This window comes from Stylophora pistillata, chromosome 8, assembly GCF_964205215.1.
Source record: "Stylophora pistillata chromosome 8, jaStyPist1.2, whole genome shotgun sequence".
Classification (NCBI taxonomy): domain Eukaryota; kingdom Metazoa; phylum Cnidaria; class Anthozoa; order Scleractinia; family Pocilloporidae; genus Stylophora; species Stylophora pistillata.
The window spans coordinates 8,992,817-9,016,224 of record NC_142526.1 but is presented as its reverse complement, the minus strand read 5'-3'; the positions used below and the strand labels follow the sequence as shown (position 1 = coordinate 9,016,224).

The window sequence follows — 23,408 nt, the reverse complement described above, 5'->3', positions numbered from 1 at the left end:
GTCGCCGGTCAAGTGCAGCATGCTCGTGGAAGTTTGACGTCACAAGTCACATGTACGTTGTTACTGAAATAAGGAATGCTATTTTAGTTCTCTATAGGTCGTAAATAACCTGCGGCGGAACTCAAGGAAAATTTGGTAAGGGATGTGAATTCCAATATATAATTTCCTAATCTTTACCGATTGAAATATCAATGATGACGTTTATATCACATCTTTGGCTGCGCCAATGTCACTACATCCAAACTGCTGTCCACCTCACTATCAAATGTGAGTGACAACAAGGCAAGCGCTCCTTGTGGGTTTCAGCGAACGTTCGTAGAAAAGGTATAAAGTTGTCATCCTTTGTTGCCTGCAAATCCATTCTTTTATCCCTTAAAATGTACTCTCCTCGTTGTTATCAAGCAAGGCTATTGTTTGGAGATTGTGTGATTGCTCGTGACTCTCTTAGAACATGCGCGATGTGACTGAAACTTCTTAGTGCTTCTCATCAAAGAATCAATTTGTACAACTATGGTGAACCTTTATCAGAGAATCCTCTGCTTAAATACAGATTTGAACAGCTGAATTCATTCTTACCTGCCTATGTAGAAAGCGAAATAAAAGTGACTTGTATGCAACAAAGAAATGACGACTGAGAATTAGTTGGAGAATAGGTAGCCGTCAGAATTGAGATGCGTAATTATGCAAAAGTAGCTAAGTTGTTATTCGGTAGTTGAGTAGTTATTATGCGAACAATAGTTAAGACGATATGATCAAATCCCGGATGTAAACTTTGGGCTGTAATTATTTCCAAACCTCTACGATTGATCTTGTAGAAAATCATTTCGTGATTCGAACCTCTTAGAATCTTTGTCATGTCAACTTCCAAGGTCGCGCGAAGACGTAATGCCTTCTGATTGGGTGAAAAGCCTTGTCACATGACCGTTCGAAAGAGTTGAACTACTTAATTGGATTTCCATGAAATTATTGTTGTTTTTCATGTTGCAGCACTGAAGGTGATTAGATGGGTGACAACTGAAGCTGAGCTACCAAAGGCAAAATAAGGTTTGTTGGAATTATTTTGATAACTGTGAATAATTTACTGATAGAAATACTTGTATGGACTATCGATACCCAAGAGCAAGTGTTCTAGGTTTTCTTCGGTGTCACAGGCGGAAGTCTTCATTGCTTTTCCCGTCTTATGTCTGGTAATGTAGTCGATCAAGTACTACATACGTATGTTAATTCGAATCGTCTATCTATCGGTTAAGCTCGACAATCAAATCAGTTTAGTTTTTCTAGTGTACGTCAAATCTGCGACACTTTACAACTGTATTTTCGAACAAGTTTACGTGTCGTTAATCTTTATGGTCTGTCGGTTCGCTCCGCACTGGCTTTTTTCTTCACGACGCATACTTGTAAAAACTCACAATCGAAAAGCTTTCACGGAATCGACAAACAAAATATATCAACAAATGTTATAATTTTTCGCTCCCATATCTTCGTGTGTGAGATACTCGATCAGTCTGCAGCGCAAAAACTCAACAAATTCCACAAATTCTCGACAAACCATCGTGGTTTTTTTGGCAGGTTGTTACTGAACGGCCATGTGAGCAACAATTGACAAACAACAAAACGAAAGGAAACACGTAAGGGTGCCAGGAGTGACATGATTTCAAGCAAAAATGACCCTAAAAGTACAAAAACTACGGCACTATCTTTATTTGATTTGACAAATATAGCAAGACTCCCTTATAATTGAAGATAACGAATTAATAGGTGCTCCTGAGTTTTTGTACCGGCCCCAAATTTTGGAGGTCCACCTGATGACTGGCGGGAAAATTATGTCACACGATCAGAGACGAACGCGACCGTACTCGGCCGTACGCGGCTGAGAAGAGGCGGCGAATAGTGTTTCATTGCCATAGGATGCCATCACTGTATCGGAAAGTTGAAAAAGTACATTTAAAGCAAATTGCTTTGCCTGAAAGATGCAAAGCAGCCAATCTTGTTCATTTTGCTTTCGCAAGTACACGACTACAACAAAATCATGGAGACATAATGGTCATAACGCACGCTCGAAATAACTCACCTAGTTGGCCGCAACACTGGAGAGACAAGTTTGCAAATGTCTGCCTGATCTTCTACCAATGCGCCGAACGTGATCATAGTGTTTTGTCTTGGACTTTACAAGCTTAAAATCAGAGTAGGTGTACAGATTAGCCGGGTTGTCTTAAGTTTCATCGTTCAGAGGGTTTTAAATCGAAATTGCCCTGTTGTAGAAAGCACGCGGAGGCATGTAAATTTATAGAATGCTTATCTTGGGTATAGTCTTTTTACTTAGATTCTATATTTATAGATATATACCTGTATGTAAAAGTGTTTCATTGCGTGTATGTAGATTCCATAGTATATGAGGATTAAGTTCCTTTTATAACCCTTTTTTCAATAATTATAGATGTATATTATTATTTCAAATATGAAGTTGTCATAAAAGGGGTTAGGGGGAAGAACTAGTCTACCCTAAATTTCCTTTACACTAAGTGGATAATTTTTCATAGAAATTTGGAATTTAGGGGCGAAAAAGATTTACAATTTCAACTGAAGTTGATTTGAAAGTTTCATAGCTAATATAGAAGGTCACTTCTATGAAGAAAGCACCAAAATTAATGATAACAGCCATCGCATATTTTGATAAAAGATATGGGTAAAGTAGGATCGTGTAATTGAATATAATCTTACACTGATTGGTTAAAAAAGGGAGATTTTGGAGGTATTTGCATTGTGTAATATTCATTTTTGCATGCAAGGTAATTCCAAATTCCTCGTCAAGTGATGACTTTTCCGATAGTATTTTAAAAATCAATAACTGTTGAAGGTAACTGGCTTTGGTGAACTTGAAAAATGAGAATTGTGAGCTTCACAGCACTGCATAGTCAAAATGAGTAGCCAGACCATTAATTTTGCCATGTTAAGAGGAATTATTGGCACTTTACTACTTCCTGTTTAATAAGGACTGCTGGAAAAAGGTTATTTGAATTTCTGGACAGGGAATTTCTTGTAATTGTTGTACTGGCCTGGGGCATTTCTAGGGTTTTTTAACTTTGCTTGTTCTGTTATTCTAAATATAATTATCTTTCTTTTTTGCCATCACTTTCTTGATACTGTTTGTTGTAAATGTATACTAACTTTTTCATTATGAATTTTGTGTACCCACAGGACATGGCACCCCCCTTTTCGAAGTCTCCTCCGAGGAAGAGGAAAGGTCCTGATGAAGAAATCACAAAGAATGTAGTTGTCTTGAAAAGTCATCAAGTTCATGAAAAGAATGGTGTGGTGTTCATGCCCAATACTACTCTTGATATGTCCACGATAAAGAAATCAGGACAGTCCAAGAAAATAACATTTACAAAGAGTACTTCAACAATAGACATGCAGAGAAAACTTGAGGAAATGTTCCCTTTTCTTTCAGAAGCCAGTGAAAGGTATTTTTAGTTAGACTGAAATATATGAATTGTGTATTAAGAAACTTGATGAGACATTTACATAAGTGATTTATCTCCCTCCCTCTTTTCCTTCCTCCCTGATCCAACTGGCCTTTTGGGTAGGGATTCATTCCACACACTGGTTTTATAGTGTTGACTTAACAGTTACCTGGTGGAAGGCCATGGGGGGGGGGGGGGAGGTACCATGGTGACCTTCTCACTGATGAGGAGATTGCTTCTCTGACCTTTGTCACTATTTTAATAGTACTACTGATAAAGCTTTTTTTATTAAAATAGACACGGGCAAGTGTAGATATGAAATTTCTCTGAAGCGGCTGATGCATGCAAAAAAAGTTCGTCCTGTGACAAAGGCGTGGCAGCAATTACATATCTTTGTGTGTTCAACTCAATCTCTTATGTGTGAGTGTGGTGAATGCATGAGATATTGAACTGAACACAAGATTTTAAAAATTGAACCTGAAATTTTGAAGAGGAGTAACATAATTTGAGAGAACAATAAATGGCAGTATCTCTTTATTAATTGTTTTGCAAACTTTGATATGCAGATTTTACTGTGCAAAAGCAGTGGAAAGTAGATCAAGATTGGACTTTTGTGGTTGTCGTTGCGTATGGAGTGGGGCATTTATCAATAAAAATATCACTGGAAACTCAGCACTTTACATCTATTGTGAGGTTTGTAATGATAAAGTTTTGGTTAATTGTGATGAGCATACTGACATAATTATTTTATACTGGATCTGCTTTTAATAGTTGTTTCCCTTATAAATGTTAGGTATAGCTATAATACTCTTTAAAGATTAATTCCTTAACATTTGAAGGTTGAATCCATTTTTATTTTAATTAGGAAGAGAAAGTGGGAGATTCTGGCCATTACTCCTCAGACTCTGACCTGTCAGGTGCTAATTCATCTGGAAATTGCCTTGTTATTGAAGCATCCCAGGGGCATAAAAGATTCCGCAGAGAACCTTCTTCTGCAACTGAGGGTCCTCGGGTGATTGATGTCAACAGAGAGACATTGATGGAAGTAGGAAGTCAGATGAGGGATACAGTGATAAACAATGACAGAAATTATATGTCTGGTGATCAGCTGGACAGTGTCAAGATAAATTCAACTCCACACCCAAAACAGGCTCGGGGTGTAAGAACCTCCTCAACAACATTAGTCACTGAAAAAGAAGCCAGAGTATGTGCTGTGACTGTGGAAAGGCAACAGCACCAATGTTCAATTTCATCAACTTCAGATACTGAGGTATGTGTGAAGGCTGTGGTAACTTAATGTAGATGCTACCTGAAGTATATCTTTTGTACTTTGACTTTGACTTGGCTTAAGTCTCCAGTTTACCCAAGAATTGGGGTTATTGTGAAATGAGAAAAAATCTCTCAGTTAAATACTGCTTGGAGTTAAGAGCAAAAAAGATATTTCCATGTTTATTTTTTTCACACAAAAGGTTGCCCTTGTTTGAGTTGGTTATGATATTACACTAACTTTATTTGAAAAAATTAGTCCTACGATTCCCTTTTTTTTCTGAAACCATTCCTGATACTCATTTGAATTGTGTGCCATTAACAGATAAAGAACAAGACAAGGTTTTGAGATAAATCTGATCTCCTTACAAATCAAATGACAGCCAAATACAAAATAATTTTGAAGAACACTAATGTTCAGCATTGATAAGAGTAGCTAATAAAATTATTACAACAACAAAGACATATGTTACTCACCAGCCAGGAGGTCTGTGTTGTAGCAGGTGGAATTAGCCAATCAGGTTTGAGGATTTAGCATTTGGGACCAATGAGGTGCTTGAGAGAAAAAATTGACTTTTGTAATTACAAGTTTTAGATCTCAGAGTTCATTATTCATTGTGAGGTTTGGTGACCTTTTGGTTGGTGGGCTGGACTCTAGATTGAGTGGTCCTGGTTTGAGCCCTTGCCAGGGACATTGTGTTGTGTTCATGGGCAAGACACTTTATTCTCACAGTGCCTCTCTTCACCCAGGTGTTTGAATGGGTACTGGTGAATTTAATGCTGGGGGGTAACCCTGCAATGGACCAGCATCCCATCTAGGGGGGAGTAGAAATATTCTTAGTCGCTTCATGTTACCGAAACTGGAGTTAAGCATTGGCTTGATGGGCCAGTACTTGGCTTGTAAACAGACATTACCTTAATTCATTAAAGAAGATTAAGCTAGAAGGAGATTTACTCTAGTATCTATGATATGAATTTTCAATTTTTTTTCTAGGAAGAGCAAATACAAATCTCTGACCAGTTCTCCACAGATCCAGAAGAGTCAGGAGCACATACTTTACTTCCATCAGTGTGTTCTAACACAAGTGATATAACAAAAATGGTTCCAATGGCATTGCCACTAGCACTGCAACCAACCCCTCCAACAGGTTGATAATGTGTAATTTTACTAGTACAGTATTTCAATGTCTGTCAACTCCCACTCATGCTCCTCGCTATATTCACCCCATGAAAATATCAGTTGTCTTATCATCTTATAAGTGTGGTTGATAATGACCATAAAACTGAAAAGTAAATACGTCAGGTATAAACAGGGAAACACTGTTGAAAACAGCAGTAAATATAGATAATCTATTTGAGTTTTCAGAAAGACATGAATGCCTATGAAGTGCATTTGCAGCTTTTAAGAAGAACATTTAGACCAGGAACTAATTGATTGAAAAATTAACAAAATACATGTACTCAAAAAAATTCAGCTCATGAAGGAAAAAATTAACTATTGTAATAAATTATTGATTCTTTTTGTGTGTGTGTAGGTGATTTAACAGAGCAGAAGGAGATGAATTCTTCCACTCTTTCATCTCAGTTGAAGAGTTTAGAAATTTCTGGTAAAGATAGAGAGTTTCAGAAGTCACCGGGACAGACTTACACAGATACATTCCCAGCAAAAGGGAGTCTGAGTGGTCAACCCTCACAGCAGCCTAGGTATTTGAAAACTCAAGTTTCTGCCAAAGAAGTCAGTGTATCTGCTGTGGCTATAGACAACCAGCAACATACACCTGTGACTGTAGGAGCATCTGATGATCAGGTAATCATTTACAAAATAGATAAGTTAAAGTTCAATTTATTCAGCTCATGCTTGGAGTATACAGGGTTAAACCTTCATCAAAATTTTATTTTTTTAACATTCAAGTTTTATCTTCAATTTTCAAGTTTTAATTTCAACATTCAATTATTATTGTCAATAGTCAAGTTTTCCTCTCAAAACAACACTCAAGTCTTCACTTGAACATTAAATTCCTCACTCAAAGTTCAATTCTTTGCTTCAGCCTTCTAGATGATTTACTGATAACATACAACTTTGAATTCAAAGGTCAAGTTTTGATTTGAACCTGATCTACCAACAATTAATGTACAACTTTTGAGTTCAAAGCTCAAGTTTCAATTTGAACTCGCCAACAGCATACAAATTGGTAATGTTAAATGGAAAGTAAACAATTTTCGTAGATCAATTGGCAAGCTCAATTTTCCCGGCTGCCAATGCAACTATTGTTCAAATTGATATTTATCATTTCTGACAATTATTCTTGGCATTTGTCACCACTATATAAATTGCATCAACTCATTACATTACATTATATATTACACTTGTTATCAAATAACCTTTTTATTTATTGTATATAATGCTTTCTATATTTTCTCTGTCAGTCACTTTTGTCATGAGCCTCTGGCGCGAGAGATCTGGGCAACCACTCCCTGTGTAATTGACTTGAAATAAATTACCATTTTTACCAAAGCTCAAGTTTCAATTTGAACTCGCCAACAGCATACAGCTTTTGAATTCAAAGATAAAGTTTGAATTTGAACTTCACACTTGACTGACTCGTAATGTTGAAGATATAGCTTGAATCTTGAAAATAAGACTTGACTTTTGGAAGGGATTGAATGCCATGATAGTGGTATTTCAAAATGAAGAATAATGAACAGCTATGTAATTTTAGGCTTTGATGAATTAATTTTAAGATGCAAGAAGTATGCTTCTTATTTGGCTCAACCAAACTAATGTACATCAACATTCAACCATACATTACATGTAAAACAAAAAATTAATGAAATGGAATTTGAATGATCATGAGAAGGTGGATGTAATTTTGATGGTTGTTGCTGATTTCTCTTTATATGAATGTAACATTCTCCTGTTATTTTGCATGATTCCCTTGCTGACACAATTCGTAATAAAACTCTGTAGAAATATTTAGTGATTAATTAATAGACATGGTTGTTTTGTGGTCACAAAAATATCAATGAAATAATAATGTTGTACTAAATAGCTTTAGAGCTTTGGGAAAACTTTGAAATATTTTTTTGATTATAATGAGGTGAGATAAAAGAATTTATTTTAATTACTGAGAGTGGAATAATTTTTTAAGGAAATAGTCCAGAAATATTCAAAGTGGGAAAATGAATAATTATATGGGGTTTGAATTTGGGATTGTCTGCACTAGAAAAAAAAATAAGAATTTGTTGATAGAAGGTTTTTAGGATAAACATCTCGTAGAGTGTGTATAGTGCATGTTTTGAGAGGGCATTTGTCTCTCTGTAAAAGGTCACAAATACCATAAAGTATGAACTGTGGGGCCTTGCTACTACCATAAGTGGGCTAGGTAGATTTGGTCATGAGATCATGCAACATGATATGGTTGGATAAAAAAGATTAGGTAAAAAAACATAAAAATCCTTTGTGACAGAGAAGCCATGTCAAATGTACCTTTTAATTTTTTTGAATACAGATTATTGAACTGATAACTTCTTTTGAGAGTCAAATTCATAGAGGATTGATTTCCCAACAGGGTGGGGCAAATTCTCCAGGTAAGTTCAAGCCATTTCAGTGTAAACTAATGTTGCATAGCAAATATGATTCTCATGCTTATTCAGCCCTTACATCAACATCCACTTTTCAAAGCATAAAGCTTGATTAAACTTGAAAAACTTCACATCAGCAGAGATGTGAACTCCATATCAGAGAAAATGCTGCTGAGGAGGTTTAAATTTGGATCACATCCCTGGCCTTTCTTTCCCTAATTTCAATTTTTTTGGCTCTCATTAATTTTGCCTTTTGGTCGCCCTCAAAAGTTTCAGTTTGCTTTATGTTGCAACAATAGATTGAAAAAAAATCTGGTGTAGTGATGAGCATAATTTTTTCCTTTTGAACCCATCAACATATAATTACTTTTTAGCTCTAGATTTAATGGATGTTGGAAACATTGAAGAGTGGTTGAAGCAATATGATTATGAGGTTTTCATAAATCCTAAAGAGAGTCCTTTGCAGGTACAAAATTATCTTATGCCAATAGGATGGTGCCCTTCTTCATTTATATCTTTTCATTGATCTCCAAATTAAAAATAATCCTAGAAACATGCATTGTATTGAAACACTACCAATAAAGGAAGTTCAACATTGTCTTTAATGTGGTAGTCATAGCTGACTGTAATTTTCAAAATGAAACAAAGCAACATGAAAATCTGTAATTTGCTTCATAGAAATGTAAATGGGTTTCTATCTCACAAATTACAGATTTCTATTTTACAAATCACTAACAGTTTTCTATTTTGTAAATCATTTAAAGCTTTTTTATTTTTGCAAATCATTAGAGATTTCTATTTTGCAAATCATTAACAGATTTCTATTTTGCCAATCATTAACAGATTTCTATCTTGCAAATTACAGATTTCTATTTCCCAAATTATTAACTAATATCTATTTTGCAAGTGGTTTAAAGATTTCTATTTTGCAAATCATCAACGGATATTTATTTCGAAAATCATCAACAGAATTCTTTTTTGCAGATAACAGATTTCTATCTTGCAAATTACAGATTTCTATTCGGCAAATCATTAACAGATTTCTAATTTGCAAATTACAGATTTCAGTTTTGTTTTTAGTGCTGGGCAAATTATACTGCTAGCCTTAATTACCTTTTGTGTTTCTATATTAAACCTTACCTTCCATGCTCTCAGCTCTATCTTTTTTTTTTGAGGTCACATGGTTTTTTAATTCTTTTTTACTATTTCCTAGTGTTTGTTATCAGAGCTCATGATAAAGGATAAATTGAAGATTGCATTATTTTCAATTTCAGCAGTTAATTTGTTGTTTGTCTGTCATGTGTAAGTTCAGGTTTGAATAAGGTGTCGAGAATTAGAGTTTGTTGACACTGAATTTTTCCCCAAAATCTATAGGGAGGAGGCCCCTGCATTTTCACCTTCAAACCTGAGCTACCAACAGATGTTAATGTGAAAGCTACCTTTGGTAATTTAGAACCAAACATACTAGAAAAGACAAGTCTTGGCTACATGTGTAAAATTCCAGGTTTGTAAAAGTTAATTATTAGCTAGTGTACTAACCAGAGAAATATTTTGAAATGAACTCCTTTATAATGAAGACTCAAAATAGGCAACAGCATTGACATTGGATTTTAATTGATTTATAATTTCAGCCATCTTTGTTTTAGTATTTTTATTGTTTCTGTGTTTTTCTACCATTTTAAAGTAAAACATGTTTTGTGTATCAAAAGTTGAAAGCAGCAGTTACTCAATGTGTCCCATCTCAGCCCACCCATCCAAAAAAATTACTCCTGCATGTTTGGACTTATTGGTAAACACTCCTAGAGCATTGTGTACTTAAAGAACTGTGACAATTTGTGCTTAGAGTTTTGTTTGTAAGACGTGATTATCGAATTGCGTTACATAAGGTAATGTCACGCCATGCAGCCACGTACTGACATCGGACACCGTTAAGGTATATGAACTTTGCATGTACGAGACATCGAGTCTTTTGTTTTGCTAAGCATGTGCTGCTAGCCATTTTTTTGATTGCCGAATAAAAGCTGTTACAAAGCCTCAACCTCTGCAGTATTGATGAAATTAGCTGCTTCTTAAAATTGTGAACTTTTTCCTGTAGCTGGTGGTAACTGAAGTTAAAAAATAACGTAAAAATGGAGGGGACAGGGGGATGGGAGCACAGGAGCAGGGGGCGGGAGAGGGTGGGAAGGGGGATCTATCTGAGGATGGAAAGCAAGAGCAAAAATTAAAAAGGCACTTGTTGGCTGTTTAAATTAATGCTTATCATCCAGTCAAACACCAGTACCCAGCAAAGGCATAAAATAAAAATTTTATAAGCAAGAAAGCACAATTTTTTCTTTAAGGCTGAAAAAAAATGTAACCAGGATATCTTATAAAGTTGGTTTCATCGTGACCCTCCCATCCCCCCTTCCCCTACAAACAAAACCCTATACTCTACTTTCTCAGTACAAGCTTCAAAGTTGACCCGTTAAAGCCTTGTTAGGGATATCTGAAAAGCTCCCATAGAAATACAAATTCATTAAACCTTTTCTGTTCCTTAAATTATCATTGGCTGCAGCTTGGATTATAAACTTACCAGTTATGCTAATTTCTCTTTAATGGTAATTACATACTTTATAATCAGGACAAATATCATTGATTTATGGAGGCATTTCAATGTTGTTTTTACCATTTTATCTATAGCCTCACCTGAAATGACACCTGATGTCATTTCGGTCTTGCTCATTTCAACGAACACTGGTGAAATTCTGGGAGAGACTTGTGTAGAGTACTGTGGAGTGGAGAAGGAAGGGATTTGGCAGACTATCCAAAGAATTACATCTGACCCAAATTTACAGAGGATATTGTTGCTACTGTACATGCGAAATAATTTAGGTGGAAAGCCTGAAGCCTGTGGTAGTGGAAGAAGAGGAGATAGTAACAATGATGGTGGGGCCAGTGGAGGTGGTGCTTATGGAGGAGGAAGCAGTGGAGAAGGGGCCAGTGGAAGTGGATCCAGTGGTGATGGTAGCAGTGCAACTGGAGTAAGTGGATGGGGAAGCAGTGGATGTGGAACCTATGGAGGTGGAGCTACTGGATGTCAATACCGTAGGGGTGAAAATTAAACTTTGTTTATTCTCTGTTAATTTTTTGTAATTGAAATCAAATTCCTAGTTACTGGTATTGGTTAGATGCACCAAAGGACAAACTTAAGGAATCTTAGAAAAAGCAGCAGTCAGCTACTTGCTGACTTTTTATATGCTACAGTTTGAGTGTGACATAGGGAACTTCAACTAAATAAGGGGTAAAGGGAAATCGAAGAGAGACTTAATTAGTTAAACACCTTTTCCAAGATCATAATGAATAGTATCTGTTCAGGTGAAGTTTGTGGGTGCGAGTTAAATGTTTTTCAGATATCATGCAATTATTTCCTTGTTTTTTTGTCACCTACTTATGATAAATGATATCAGACAAAGATAGTAAAAAGTTATTAAGGTGAAGAATAAGGTTGAATCAGGACAATTTTTCTTGCTAGGATTGTGAAAAGGAAAGTATCATCTTAGAGTAGTTGCATTTACTAAACTTGAATTAACATTTTGTTCTTATTATTAATCTCATCTTTGAAAGGCAGTCTGCACTGATGTTCATGTTTCATTTTGATTGTGTTTAAATTCAGATGCCTCACAACTAGGCTCAGATGTGGTGAATGAGTTGTGTGAACTATTACAAAAGTGCAGTGTCTGTATCTGGAGGCAGAACCCATCCGTCATACAAAATAAAGGTAAATACATCAAAGAGTCAAGGTGAAGCAAGTATGAAGTTGGCATCTGAGTATCATTAAACCCAGTTACTGGGAGGCTTAATTTGTTTGGATTGACTTAGCACCGATCCTGGTTGTTCAAAGTAAATGATTTAGAAGATTTCCTAGCTAATATAATTTGCAATGGTAATTTCTTGGACTCAAAGTGAAGTCCAGTTCAGTCATAGACCACTTTCATAAATGGCTGCGGGATTAATATTCTTTTGTTTAAATTTAAATTAGCCTTTCTGGCTTTGCTTGAGATAGTGTAATCTTTTGAATTTTGTACAGGAGAATGAGGCCAGAAGGGCTAATTTAAATTTAAACAAAAGAATATTAATCTGGCAGCCATTTATGAAAGTGGTCTATTGTAATCATGACTAATAAAGAAAATCAAATGACTGAAATTCACAAGACAGATTACAGAAAGAATTGAACAATGTTAAGCCCATGGTCCATAAATCAAAATTACAATGAAGTGTGAAAAACAGTGGTTAAAGACCTAGGTCCCCTGAGAGGACATTAGTTTACTGGTAATTAATAATAAAGTGAGTGATAAACATTGTCCACATGAATTGAATTTGTAGTATTTTACACAAAATTGACAGTGAATGCTGTAATTTAATTTTTTTTGGACCTATCAAAAGAATTTGCAAAAAGGGAGGTTTTGTAGTGTGCCAATGTTCAGAGACAGGGTGTAGGATGAGCATGTGTCATTGCTACACTGTGAAGTTTTTTTAGGGGGGGATTGGCTGTAGTTTTAGTTGTCTGTAAGTACCAACAAGTAAACTTGAACAAATTTTGTGTTTACAAATTCAAAATAGTTATGTATCATATTATTATATTAGAAGTCTGTTACATTATGGTATTTGATAGAGAAAAAAAAGGAAAAGCAAATTTTGAAGTAAAAAAAAATAATTGAAGTAATTCACCTTGATGTACCAGACCAGTGACCCTCAGCTTCCAAACCAACTTTGTAGTCACTGGCATGGTTCGTGAGGTCTTACTTGAGGGGGTATTTATCTTACTTGAAGGGGTATTTATCTTACTTGAAGTGGTATTTATCTTACTTGAAGTGGTGTAACTTACTTGCACACCATTGAAATAGAGCTTTACTAGCAATCAGCCAGTAAAGCTAAAAAAGAAAAAAATGAAACATTTGACTTTTTCTCTCTGCAAATGATCTCTCCTGTCCCATTACACCTATACTGCATTTGACTGTACAATTACTCAGTACAAATAGAAGCAAGACACACTGTTTAACTTGCACTGAAAGCGGGAAGCTAAACCAATCATGTTTGAGAATTTTGGTATCAATTTTCAACAGTCTTATGAAATAAAATCATCTGCACATGTCTTGGTTTTGAGAGTTTAAATCTTTGCTCCTCAAAGTTAAGTGTATATAGTTGACTTTCCTTCATTTTCTCTGCCAGATATTTGCTACCTGTGGTTACATTTCAAAATTGCTATGTAAGGCAAATGGGTGAAGTACCTTTATTGTTAGCTTTTGGTATTTTTTGGGGAATTATTGGTGAAGTTTTTCTCAGTCATAAATTTTCATGTGAAGTGTTCCTTCTCATAGCATGTACTGAAGATGAGGAGGATTTGGAAGATGATCAACTGTTATGCTCTCAGCAAAGTGATGAAAACTATTTTGCCGACACTGAGGATTACTCAAGTGTTTCATCTGAAAGTGATAGTGCCTTGTCTGATTCGGAAAACTGGGATGAATCTATATGTGGTGAGTTATTTGTTTTTAATCCTCTTATTTAATTTCAATTTGCTCTCCCTGAGCAGACAATTTAATATACCGTGAGACCATGTACAAAATGAGCTGTAAACTATAAGTAGGTAGTGCACAGATAACAGAATGATATCTCTTAATTTGACCAAGAAGATGATGTATATTGACTGTTGATGTCATTTAAGCCAAAGATGTGAGAAGAGTATAAAAATCTGTTATTAAGATAATTATACTCTGGGCTTTAATTTTGTTAAAAAATGAGTTAACATCATTAACCGAAAAAAGCAAAGCAGCAGCATAACACTAAGAACTAAATGGACCTAAAAATGGACACCATCAGCTAGATGGGAAACCAATGAGGATCAAAGTACACCAAAAAGGGTGTACTGTTGAATAGACTATCATTTATTTCTATCTTTTTAATCCAGATTCTTCACTTTCATTCCCCTGGGTGAATTCTATATCAACCAAATCTCAAGAAGCCATTCTCAAAACAGAATCAACTCAACATTTACACAAAGCTGTTCACAATGAACTTGATGTGAACCATGAAATCCCAGCAACAATGACAGAGGTCTTTACAAATGAGCCTAACATTGTTGGAAATAAATATGTTGGAAGTGGTGATTGTCTTAAAGGGAACACACCTTCACCAGATTTAGAGTCAAAAAAGTCTGAAGAAATTAGTAGAGGCTCCAGGTTTCAAATTCTGTTTTGATTTAACAGAAACTTGTCCAAAGAAATACTGGTAGTAATTAAGGACTGTGGCATTAAATTGAAGAAACACAGTAGTTGAGACAAGTTGTGTATTTTTGATCAGCTCACTTTCAAACCTGTGTTTCATGTTTGTCCTCCAAATACAATTCCATTCATAAGCCATCCCCAAATTTCTCAGAAAGTTGGATTTGAGACCAGGTGTTTTTTAAAGCAGGACAATCTCAAAAACCTGTTCCATTTTTAAGACCAACTCAGTATTTGCACAATATCTTGAGAAGGAAACTATAATGTGAGCCATTCTATTCCACTCAGTTATGGAAGGTTTGGCCAGTTGTTTTGATCTTTGTGAGAATGAAGATGCTGGAAAGAATGAACCTTCAAGATGGGACATGTCATATATGGAACCAAATAAGACTGATGGAGGTGTGGAGAAAGATGTCTTGGACTCGGAGCAAGACTTAAGCCAGGAACAGGGGCTCTTTTCTGAGAAAGGGAACTTGGATATTCACTTATCATCACCAGATGATTCCTCCGTTCAGAGTCTTGGTCCTGAAGTGGAGAATAACAAGAGCCAGGTGTGTTTGTTATGTAGAGTTTTGTTAAAGTTTGGAAGTTAGATCCTTGAAGACATATGACTCATTTTGTAAACCTTAGATAAATCATTAAAATTAATATACCTTTGCATGGTCATAAATCCTTGATACTGATTCAGAACTTATTTCAAAACATTCAAGTAATTTTTTTATGCAATATGGCCATCTTAAAAAACAGTTCCTGAACACTAAAGCAGCAAAGTTCATATAAATGGCAGCCACATTCATATTGCAAGTTTTTATCTCAACTGTTGAATAAAAATTAAAAGAAGCCCATCTTTCTTACTCTATTTACACACTTAGTGTTTATTGCATTACTGATCTAGGCAGTTTTCAGTGACACAAATATGAACTTAGTTTGTATAGGCTTAATTCACCAATGAGTCCCTATAGTAAGGTGGTAGAGAGTCAGCTGACTACAATACCACAAGGCCTGAGGTTTGATTCCTCATGGGAGACACAATTTTGTTGTTGTTCACAGTTGTTGTTGTTTTTACAACAAGCATTCCCTGCTTTTTGCCAAAGTCTGTCTCATGAGTAAAAATATAAGTGAAAAAATTGATTTAAAAGTGCCACGCTGAACTTTGGGAGGGAGGCGCACAAGAAGGTGGGTCTCTACTCACAAAGTGGTCGGAAAGTAGGGCCCCACCTTCTTGTGCACCTCACTCTTAGAGTTCAGCACAGCACACTAACCTCAAATTGTTTTTTGCCAACAAACCTCACCGAAGAGCAGGGACTGCTCATAGTCATGGCTTTTTCCTCACTCTTGACGAAATGTTTGTCATCTTCCCTCACATTTTACCATCTTCCTCAATTCATTTAACAAAAACATTGCATCTTTGATAATTACTGAAATGATTGATATCTGTGGAGAATGTGGTTGCCTATTCCAAGTGTTTATTTAATAAAAGGAAGTGTGATCATAGACACCAGTTAGTATAAATTGCACATCACTTACTGGTCATCAAGAATGTAAGTGTGCCCATTCAAAAGGTCATAGTAAGTTAACATATTATAACAAACCTTGGGAAATCTAGAGAATTACCAAGTCTCCTGAAATGATATACCAGTTTCTGTGCAATGGTAGTCATATTCTTGAGAATGTTTTTTCGAGTTTGGATCACGTGCTTCTTTCTCGGCTATTTTTGTGTGGCCAGAGACTGTTAAGAAGCTGTCAATCTACAAATTTACAATGGGGGAGGGGGGGGGGGGGGAGGAAGAAATTTGATCCAAAATCAAAACCCTCCAGATTTCGTATTTCCACAGAGCAAAACTCACGGTAACTTCTTGCTCCAAGACCTGTGAATTGTAGTTGGCCCAAATGGTATGTTTGAATTTTATTATTTTATTCGTGAATGGTTCAGCTTTGCATGTCTCTCTCTATTTTTTTTCCTTTTCAGTTGATTGGTGAAACTTCCATAATTGAAGCAGCTGAGAGTGATTCCACTGACACTGTTCTACTGCTTACAGAGAAAGGAGCTGATGTCAACCAAAGAGAGATAGTGGTATATTTTAAGCTCAACTGTATTTTCAACTAAATTTTTGTTGCAGTCTTGAAATTACATTTCGGAAGACAGATGACAGTTTGGTACTGTTCAGTGAAATTCTCATGCTTTTAAATCGCGGTGACTCATGGGATTTGTTATATTTCTTTTCAACCAATATTTCAACGAGCACTTGGTAGTCCTTCCATTTGGTGACCAGAAATGAAAAACCTTTAAAGGTTTGAAACTCTTGTTTAAACGGGAGGAAACTATGCATAGAAAGAAGCCATGTCAATGCTGAGGGGGTCATTGTAATGCTCTTAACTCAGTGTCGAAAACGCACCATGCAACACGTTTCCTAATTAATCAGTTCCTTTATTCTAGCAATCACTCCGCTTAAACTCCATGTTTAACTACAGCATCAACCAACAAGAGCGCATGCAGGATCGCTGTGTTTAACTAAGAATCTACGTTTTACCTAGGACTACATTCTGAGAAATTGAGTGAAGTCATTTCCGGTCATGCACAACAAAGAAGAATAACAACAAACGAATTAAGGCATTGTTCACGGTTCCCGACACTCATAAAATTATATTTGTAATTTAGAGTTTAGCGTGGTTATGTGCTGAAAATGTTAGAGGTGATTTTTCAGTATAATTGATCATCTTTTACCTGGCATTAAAAAAACAACAACAACAACAACACATAATCAAGCGAATGACCTTGCATACAGAAGGCAAAACTCCCTCCGATCTTATGATTAAGTAGCACCTACGGAGTATAGTCGTCTCAAACGCATATTGAAGTATATATCCAGACGTTGGTCATTACGGAAGAGAATATAAGCTTTATATATTAGTGTACCTTCTCTAATTTTTGTCTTTCCTAGATTGATGAGAAGATTCCACTCACTGCAGCTACAGAGAATGGTCACAAGGATATTGTTAGGTTGCCTAAAGAGAACGGAGCTGATGTCAACAAAGGAAGAAGGGTACGTTAGAAGCATAAAATTAAATTTGTAATGTAGAGTTAAGTGAAAATTTGATGGTCAAATTTTGTTTGGCTTTTCAGTTGTTTTTGCTATTGAGCAAACTGTCGTAAGAAGTAGTGAGGTATTTCTGTTTCCTTCTCGTTGTTTCTTTTGTAGCGTGATAGTGCCGCCTTAGGCATTAGGATAAATAACAAGGCAAACCTGGCCACAAAAGATTTGGACTAAAAATTTTTTTAAAAGAACGGCAGAATTTGTTAGAATCGCAAACATTTGGATGCCCTGAACTTTTATTGCTAAGTGCAACAGGTTCATCATGATTAAGTCGCTTTTCCCTCAATTTAACTGCTGGGAAATTGCGTGGTGATAAATTGAAAATGTTGAAGGTGATTTGTCAGTGTCGTTGCGTATTCTGTACCCCGCATTAAAAAAACAACAGAAATAGCACAAGAGGAAAACATGTAATGAAGGGAATAAGCTCGCGTACACTGCTAGAACATGGTATTGTTTTGTAATTAATGAACCAAATAAAGAGAGACGATTGGATATTGCTCCAAAATGATAACGGTGAGCTGTATTTCTTATTTCATAGTTTTGGTGTACAAATTTTTGTTAAGTGGTACTTGAAAAAGTATTCGCTTAAAAAGTTAAACGCCCATTAGTTCCAAATCGAGTATTATGTAGTTTGTATACTTTATATAGTTTTGTGTGATTTTGTTAACTGTTGTTCAAGGTAGTACTCCTCCTGATCTTTTCCTTGAACACCTGAAAAGTGATGTCGTCTTAAAAGCAGAGTCAACCATATATCATTACATTGGTCATTAAAGAAGAGAATGGCCGCTTCATATATATTACTGTCATTTTCAATTGTGTTGAAAAAACAACAACAACGCATAATCGAGCGAATGACCTTGCATATATAAGGCAAAACATCTTCTGACCTTATGCTTAAGAAACACCTACGGAGTGTAGTCGTCTCAAACGGATATTGAAGCATGTATCCAGACGTTGGTCCTTACGGAAGAGAATATGAGCTTTATATATTAGTGTACCTTCTCTTATTTTTGTCTTTCCTAGATTTATGAGAAGATTCCACTCACTGCAGCTGCAAAGAATGGTCACACGGATATTGTTAGGTGGCTTATAGAGAACGGAGCTGATGTCAACAAAGGAGGAGGGGTACGTTACAAGCATAAAATTATATTTGTAATGTAGAGTTAAGTGAAAATTTGATGGTCAAATTTTGTTTGGCCTTTCAGTTGTTTTTGCTATTAAGAAAAATGTCGTAAGAAGTAGTGAGGTATTTCTGTTTCCTTCTCGTTGTTTCTTTTGTAGCGTGATAGTGCCGCCTTAGACATAAGGATAGATACCAAGGCAAACCTGGCCACTAAAGATTTGGACTAAAACTTTTTTTAAGGAATGGCTGAATTTGTTTAGAATCGCAAACATGTGGATGCCTTAAGCTTTTATACCTAAGTGCAATAGATTCACCATGATTAAGTCGTTGTTCCCTCGGCTTAACTGCTGAGAAATTGCGTGATGATAAATTGAAAATGTTCAAGGTGATTTGTCATTGCATTGTGTATCCTGTACCCCTCATTAAAAAAAAAAACAGAAACAGGACAAGAACAAAACACGTAATGAAGCGAATAAGCTCGCGTGCATTCCCAGGAAGAACATGGTATTGTTTTGCAATTAATGAACCAAATAAAGAGGTACGATTGGATATAGCTCGTAAATGAGAATGGTGAGCTGTATTTCTTATTTCATAGTTTTGGTGTAGAAATTTTTGTGAAGTGCTACTTGAAAAGTATTCGCTTAAAAAGTAAAACGCCCATTAGTTCCAAATCGAGTATTATGTAGTTTATATACTTTATATAGTTTTGTGTGATTTTGTTAACTGTTGTTCAAGGTAGTACTCCTCCTGATCTTTTCCTTGAACACCTGAAGAGTGATGTCGTCTTAAAAGCAGAGTCAACCATATATCATTACATTGGTCATTAAAGAAGAGAATGGCCGCTTCATATATATTACTGTCATTTTCACATGTGTTGAAAAAACAACAACAACGCATAATCGAGCGAATGACCCTGCATATGTAAGGCAAAACTCCTTCTGACCTTATGCTTAAGTAGCACCTACGGAGTGTAGTCGTCTGAAAAGCAGATTCAAGCATATATCCTGACGTTGGTCATTACGGAAGAAAATATGAGCTTTATATATTAGTGTACCTTCCTTTTTTTTTGTCTTTCCTAGGCTTATGTGAACTTTCCACTCACTGCAGCTGCAGAGAATGGTCACACGGATATTGTTAGGTTACTTATAGAGAACGGAGCTGATGTGAACAACGTTGAATTGGTAGGTTAGAAGCATAAAATTATATTTGTAATGTAGAGTTCAGTGAAAATTTGATGGTCAAATTTTGTTTGGCTTTTCAGTTGTCTTTGCTATTAACCAAAATGTCGTAAGAGGTAGTGAGGTATTTCTGTTTCCTTCTCGTTGTTTCTTTCTTAGCGTGATAGACAATTAGGATAGATAAAAAGGCAAACCTGGCCACAAAAGCTTTGGACTAAAACTTTTTTTAGGGAACGGCTGAATTTGTTTAGAGTCGCAAACATTTGGATGCCCTAAACTTTTATAGCTAGGTACAACAGATTCACCATGATTAAGTCGTTGTTCCCTCGACTTAACTGCTGGTAAATAGCGTATTGTATTGTATTGTAATCTTTATTTAGACACGATCAATTCATCAGCCTATAAAAATACATATCACATACGCTAAGATATTTAAAATTAAAACTACATACTATAACACTAAAGCTGTTTTCCGTGAATGCCGTGCGTTAGACTTAAAGAATGTCATTGATCTTCAGTTTAAATAACCCCAGAGACTCTGTGTTCCTTATATCGCGTGGTAAACTGTTCCATAATGTGGCACCATTGTAGCTAAAGCTTTTTCTGTAATAATTAGTGCGCGGTAGTGGAACATTAAGCTTATTTTCAGAGTCCCTGAGGTCATAAGGAGAGTCACGCCACGTAAACGTTGAACATAGATACCTTGGAGCTAGCCCGTGCAGACATCTAAACATCATGGTGGCTTTATGGATTTCCTGCTGGCGTGCAAGATTTTTCCACCCCAAAAACTCGAGTAGCTCAGTTGCATCAGCATCATAGTTAGAGAATGTCAACACACGGGCTGCCCTATTCTGCAATTTCTGCAGTTTGTCTCATAGCGTTTTCCCACAGCTACCCCAAACAATGTCACAGTAATCAAAGTGAGGTTTTACTAAAGCTTGGTAGATGAGATGTAAGGTTGATGCTGGGATCAGGTGCCTAATTCGCTTTAGGGCCCCGATACCAGAGGCGATCCTTTTCGTTAGATTTTCGATGTGACTATGCCAATCGAGTTTGTCGTCTATTATTACACCAAGCGATTTTGTAGCTGTAACCTGGCTCACTTGAGTATTGTTCATTCTAATTGTTGGTGAAGCTGTGAGAGTCTTCAGTCTCTGCCTCGACCCTATTAGCATGAATTCGGTTTTAGTGGTGATCAATTAAAAATGTTTAAGGGGATTTGTCAGTGTCATTGCGTATCCTGTACCCCTCATTCAAAAAAAAAAAAAAAAAAAAGAAACAGCACATGAACAAAACACGTAATCAAGCGAATAAACTCGCGTACATTCCCAGAAACAACATGGTATTGTTTTGCAATTATTAAACCAAATAAAGAGGTACGATTGGATATAGCTCTTAAATGAGAACGGTGAGCTGTATTTCTTATTTCATAATTTTGGTGTAGAAACTTTTGTTAAGTGCTACTTGAAAAAGTATTCCCTTAAAAAGTAAAACGCCCATTAGTTCCAAATCGAGTATTATGTAGTTTATATACTTTGTTTAGTTTTGTGTAATTTGGTTAACTGTTGCTCAAGGTAGTACACCTCCTGACCCTTTCCTTGAACACCTGAAGAGTGATGTCGTCTTAAAAGCAGAGTCAACCATATATCATTACATTGGTCATTACAGAAGAGAATGGCCGCTTCATATATATTACTGTCATTTTCAATTGTGTTGAAAAAACAACAGCAACACATAATCAAGCGGATGACCTTGCATATATAAGGCAAAACACCTTTTGACCTTATGCATAAGAAGCACCTACGGGGTGTAGTCGTCTCAAAAGCAGATTCAAGGATATATCCTGACGTTGGTTATTACGGATGAGAATATGAGCTTTATATATAAGTGTCCTCTCTTTTATTTTGTTCTTTCTAGATTTTGAACCACACTGCACTCGGTGCCGCTGCAAAGAATGGTCACACGGATATTGTTAGGTTGCTTATAGAGAACGGAGCTGATGTCAACACAGGAGGACGGGTACGTTAGAAGCATAAAATTATGGAGTATAAAAGCATAAAATTGTAGAGTTAAGTGAAAATTTGATGGTCAAATTTTGTTTGCTTTTCAGTTGTTTTTGCTATTAAGCAAAATGTCGTAAGAAGGAGTGAGCTATTTCTGTTTCCTTCTCGTTGTTTCTTTCTTAGCGTGATAGTGCCGCCTTAGACAATTAGGATAGATAAGAAGGGAAACCTGGCCACAAAAGATTTGGACTAAAACTTTTTTTAGGGAACGGCTGAGTTTGTTTAGAGTCGCAAACATTTGGATGCCCTAAACTTTTATAGCTAAGTACAACAGATTCACCATAATTAAGTCGTTGTTCCCTCGACTTAACTGCTGGTAAATTGCGGGGTGGTCAATTAAAAATGTTTAAGGTGATTTGTCAGTGTCATTGCGTATCCTGCACCCCCTCATTAAAAAAAAAAAACAGAAACAGCGCAAGAGCAAAACATGTAATCAAGCGAATAAGCTCGCGTGCATTCCCAGAAAGAACATGGTATTGTTTTGCAATTAATGAACCAAATAAAAAGGTACGATTGGATATAGCTGTTAAATGAGAACGGTGAGCTGTATTTCTTATTTCAGAATTTTGGTGTACAAATTTTTGTTAAGTGCTACTTGTAAAAGTATTCGTTTAAAAAATTAAACGCACATTAGTTTGAAATCGAGTATTATGTAGTTTGTATACTTTATATAGTTTTGTGTGATTTGGTTAACTGTTGTTCAAGGTAGTACTCCTCCTGATCCTTTTCTTTAACACCTGAAGAGTGATGTCGTCTTAAAAGCAGAGTCAACCATATATCATTACATTGGTCATTAAAGAAGAGAATGGCCGCTTCATATATATTACTGTCATTTTCAATTGTGCTGAAAAAACAACAACAACGTATAATCGAGCGAATGACCTTGCATAGATAAGACAAAACATCTTCTGACCTTATGCTTAAGAAGCACCTACGGAGTGTAGTCGTCTGAAAAGCGGATTCAAGCATATATCCTGACGTTGGTCATTACGGAAGAGAATATGAACTTTATATATTAGTGTACCCTGTCTTATTTTTGTCTTTCCTACATTTTCAAGAACACTCCACTCACTGCAGCTGTACAGAATGGTCACACGGATATTGTTAGGTTGCTTATAGAGAACGGAGCTGATGTCAACAAAGAAGGAAGGGTACGTTACGAGAATAGAATTATATTTGTAATGTAGAGTTAAGTAAAAAGTTGACTGTCAAATTTTGTGTGGCTTTTCAGTTGTGTTTGCTATTGAGCAAAAGGTCGTAAGAAGTAGTGAGCTATTTCTGTTTCCTTCTCGTTGTTTCTTTCGTAGCGTGATAGTGGCGCCTTAGACAATTAGGATAGATAACAATGCAAACCTGGCCAAAAAAGATTTGGACTAA

At 36.0% G+C, this 23,408-nt stretch overlaps 1 protein-coding gene and 1 long non-coding RNA gene across 2 annotated transcripts in view; one reads left to right on the top strand and one right to left on the bottom strand.

The window, feature by feature from the left end:
- The window catches only part of LOC148724826 (uncharacterized), a 3,633-nt gene extending 1,418 nt beyond the window's left edge, over nt 1-2,215 (bottom strand). Inside the window, exons 1-2 of the long non-coding RNA XR_015991060.1 lie at nt 2,072-2,215; nt 1-1,917 (exon numbers count right to left, since the gene is read on the bottom strand). The exon at nt 1-1,917 is cut by the window's left edge and continues 1,418 nt beyond it. This is a non-coding gene — a long non-coding RNA (uncharacterized LOC148724826). The remainder of the gene's footprint in view (nt 1,918-2,071) is intronic.
- Nucleotides 2,216-2,765: 550 nt separating this feature from the next.
- Nucleotides 2,766-23,408, top strand: part of LOC111346952 (uncharacterized) — a 46,663-nt gene continuing 26,020 nt past the window's right edge. Inside the window, exons 1-19 of the mRNA XM_088731380.1 lie at nt 2,766-3,464; nt 4,031-4,157; nt 4,330-4,734; nt 5,725-5,878; nt 6,266-6,537; nt 8,240-8,318; nt 8,687-8,778; nt 9,687-9,816; nt 10,992-11,402; nt 11,965-12,069; nt 13,670-13,828; nt 14,260-14,517; nt 14,861-15,123; nt 16,542-16,646; nt 17,515-17,616; nt 18,700-18,792; nt 19,870-19,962; nt 21,886-21,987; nt 23,051-23,182. Of these exons, the coding sequence (XP_088587506.1) occupies nt 3,157-3,464; nt 4,031-4,157; nt 4,330-4,734; nt 5,725-5,878; nt 6,266-6,537; nt 8,240-8,318; nt 8,687-8,778; nt 9,687-9,816; nt 10,992-11,402; nt 11,965-12,069; nt 13,670-13,828; nt 14,260-14,517; nt 14,861-15,123; nt 16,542-16,646; nt 17,515-17,616; nt 18,700-18,792; nt 19,870-19,962; nt 21,886-21,987; nt 23,051-23,182 (3,390 nt within the window). The 5' untranslated portion in view covers nt 2,766-3,156. The remainder of the gene's footprint in view (nt 3,465-4,030; nt 4,158-4,329; nt 4,735-5,724; nt 5,879-6,265; nt 6,538-8,239; nt 8,319-8,686; nt 8,779-9,686; nt 9,817-10,991; nt 11,403-11,964; nt 12,070-13,669; nt 13,829-14,259; nt 14,518-14,860; nt 15,124-16,541; nt 16,647-17,514; nt 17,617-18,699; nt 18,793-19,869; nt 19,963-21,885; nt 21,988-23,050; nt 23,183-23,408) is intronic.